This window comes from Otolemur garnettii, unplaced genomic scaffold, assembly GCF_000181295.1.
Source record: "Otolemur garnettii isolate 467f Iridium unplaced genomic scaffold, OtoGar3 scaffold00252, whole genome shotgun sequence".
Classification (NCBI taxonomy): domain Eukaryota; kingdom Metazoa; phylum Chordata; class Mammalia; order Primates; family Galagidae; genus Otolemur; species Otolemur garnettii.
The window spans coordinates 548477-551935 of record NW_003852647.1 but is presented as its reverse complement, the minus strand read 5'-3'; the positions used below and the strand labels follow the sequence as shown (position 1 = coordinate 551935).

General features: G+C 38.2%; 1 protein-coding gene across 1 annotated transcript in view; it reads right to left on the bottom strand.

Annotated features, from left to right (window-relative positions):
* The window catches only part of SLC9A6 (solute carrier family 9 member A6), a 66951-nt gene that overhangs the window by 48459 nt on the left and 15033 nt on the right, over positions 1 to 3459 (bottom strand). The window contains exon 6 of the mRNA XM_003802648.3: positions 569 to 674. Within this exon, the coding sequence (XP_003802696.1) occupies positions 569 to 674 (106 nt within the window). The remainder of the gene's footprint in view (positions 1 to 568; positions 675 to 3459) is intronic.

Sequence of the window (3459 nt, the reverse complement as noted above, 5' to 3'; positions counted from 1 at the left end):
AAAAAAAAATAAAAATGAGAGGTAAATAGATCACTTATTCATAAGTGTGCTTGCATTGAATAAAGAAATACTAGAATACACAAGTAACTAATAGAAATTATTATAAAGGGCCATGGGGACAGGTGGATAAGGACAAGAGTAAGAATGTGACTTTCCTGGTATATAACTTTTTATATAGTTTTGGTTTTTGAATAATGTATATATATTATTTACTCAAAAATTAAATCTAATTTTAAAAATAAAACACTCAGGTTATAATGCTAAAACAGAATAGAAAATTATATAGACAATATAATAAGAACTCTGTAAAAATATCATACATAGAAAAAGGAAATGCCCTAGAAAGTTTACAGTAATTGTCTTTAGGTAGGAGGAGTACATATTTTTTATTTTTTCTTCCCTGAATTTTCCAATTTATCTATGAAGTACGTATTTCTTCAAGAGAGGAAAACATGTCTTGTTCTTCCAAATGTTTCCATTCATAATGCACTTTATTCAGTAAGTGACTTCCAGTTCTTAGTACCCTCACATTTAATATTCAGAACATAATAAGAAAGCAGACACTTACGAGGATAGCACTATGGCAACAGCATCATTGAGGACACTTTCACCAAAAAGAAGTGCGTAGAGTTCAACATCAACTTGAAGCTCATGGAATATGGCAAGAACAGTCACTGGAAAGGGAAAAGAGTCAGAAGAATATTTACATGTGACAAACATAACTTACTCCCCTCAATAGATGATTATAGAGTTACATAGAAATTCATTTCTTCCTCTTAGAATTAAATCTTAATGAATATTTTCTTGCCATATTAAAGATTCAGTGATTTTATATCAATATTTTTCTTTTCCCTAATTCTGTGCATGCAACATTGCCTTTTTCTCTCTTAAAAGCAGTTGAAAATAACTTTGGAGGACTGAGTTAGACTACATTCTTCAAATACATGTTAATGATCTTTTCCTGTATATTTCTTTTCCATATAGAATATGTTCAGAATTTCTTACAAATAAAGTAGTTGCTAATCCTTAATAAAGAAAAATATTATGGCTCGGCGCCTATAGCTCAACGGGCTAAGGTGCCAGCCACGTACACCTAAGGTGGCAGGTTCGAATCCAGCCCGGACCCGCCAAACAACAATGACGGCTGCAACCAAAAAATAGCCGGGCGTTGTGGCGGGTGCCTGTGGTCCCAGCTACTTGGGAGGCGGAGGCAGGAGACTCGCTGGAGCCCAGGAGTTGGAGGTTGCTGTGAGCTGTAATGCTACGGCACTCTACCCAGGGGGACAGCTTGAGGCTCTGTCTCAAGAAAAATATTATGAAAAACATCTACTGCAAGCTTCATTTTTTTCCTTGAAGCCTTACACCTCACTCCTACTTGACTTGCAAATTTCAAGCACACCAGTTTAGCAAAAACAGTACAAAATAAAAACAGTTTAATTTGGGGGTAGGATAAAATTTATGATCAGAACTATAGCTACTATTTTTGATGTAATATGAAGCCAGCTACCAGGATATTATAACTTGAAAAGCAAAGAAACAAACAAACAAAAAACAACAACCAATTCTTTTAGGAAAGCAATCATGAGAATCCTTAGAATATCAGATGGGACTGAAGTTGCATTAAAACTTTAATTGCAGCTCGGCGCCTGTGGCTCAAGTGGCTAAGGCGCCAGCCACGTACACCTAAGGTGGCGGGTTCGAATCCAGCCCGGACCCGCCAAACAACAATGACGGCTGCAACCAAAAAATAGCCGGGCGGTTGTGGCAGTGCCTGTGGTCCCAGCTACTTGGGAGGCAGAGGCAAGAGACTCGCTTGAGCCCAGGAGTTGGAAGTTGCTATGAGCTCTGATGCCACAGCACTCTACCCAGGGGGATAGCTTGAGGCTCTGTCTCAAAAAAAAAAAAAAACTTTAATTGCTAGGTCACATACAGCTTACTTGCTAAATACATCCAGGCAGACATGAAATATTAACATAACCAGAGATGGGAGAGCCTTTTTAAATGCCAACCATAAAAACAGGAAACTTGCATTTTAAAAGATATAGTCTCTACTAAAAAGCATTGCAGCTGGAATATACTGATACCAAAGCTTATCATAAGACAGGGAAAGGGAGGGTAGAGTAATACTGCAGAATTTTGAAAAGACAACCAATGCCCTACTCTTCTAAGAGCAAGTAACAGTCACAAAATAATATAATTAGGGCCACTGCCTATGTAATTCAGAAAAAAATATAACTGTCCAGCTGTATACAAGCAAAAGATTTTTACTTGAGCTGTTCAAGCAATAGCCCTACCAAAACAAAATGAGAAGGTTGATGTAGCTAGTCCAATCAACTCAGATTTCTCAAAGCCTTTGAAAAATCAAGGTGCTTGCTTCTACTGAGAAGACACAGACACCAGAGACCACTGGCTCCTTGCAAAAACCATCCTACCTTCATATTGATAATGGAAGCAGCTACAAACTTCAAGGGAGCAATTTGATTTCTAGTTTTAAAAATACTAACTTACACAAATGTCTCTCTTTAAAAGGGCCCTCTGACTAATCTTTCAAACCCATCTCTTGTAGAGAAGACATTTTTCTCCTTCCATAATGCCCTGTGTTATGAGAATTAACAAGGGAATTCAGAGATAACCTTAGGATCCTACCTTTTTAATTGTGCTAGATGACAATTAAAGAAGATGATTAACTTACAAGGTCAAAAAGTAAAACAGAACAAAGTTTGATCAAGGTCCAAAGCCTAGCAAAAGACTTCCATCTTTAGTTCATAAACTTCAGTCTATGTTCCTAACCCAACCTTTCATCCTACATTTTCTCCAAATTCCTAATCTGAATGTAGCTGTTAAACTTAGCAATACTATGCTAGGACAACTAAGACCTAATGCAGTACAATTAAATTCATTCTATAACAACTTTTAAAAGATCTGACACTAAAAGCACAAGGGTACAAGCTGTGTTAATATCAAAACAATTTTATAACCGTAAGGCTAATTTTATAAAGACAATTCTTTAATGTGTATTAAAGTCCACAAGTGACCCCAAACCATACCTGTATTAGCAGAACTACCTTCTAACAATCATTTAAAATGTTCTTTTTAACATTAAATGCAGATTGGGCAGCACCTGTGGCTCAGTGGGTAGGACACTGGCCCCATATACTGAGGGTGGTGGGTTCGAACCCGGTCCCAGCCAAACTGCAACAAAAAAATAGCCGGGCACTGTGGCAGGCACCTGTAGTCCCAGCTACTCGGGAGGTTGAGGCAAGAGAATTGCCTAAGCCCAGGAGTTAGAGGTTGCTGTGAGCTATGACGTCATGGCACTCTACCAAGGGTGATAAAGTAAAACTGTCTTTAAAAAAAAAGAACATTAGGCTCAGCGCCTGTGGCTCAAGTGGCTAAGGCGCCAGCCACATACACCTAAGGTGGCGGGTTCGAATCCAGCCCGGGCCCGCCAAACAACAA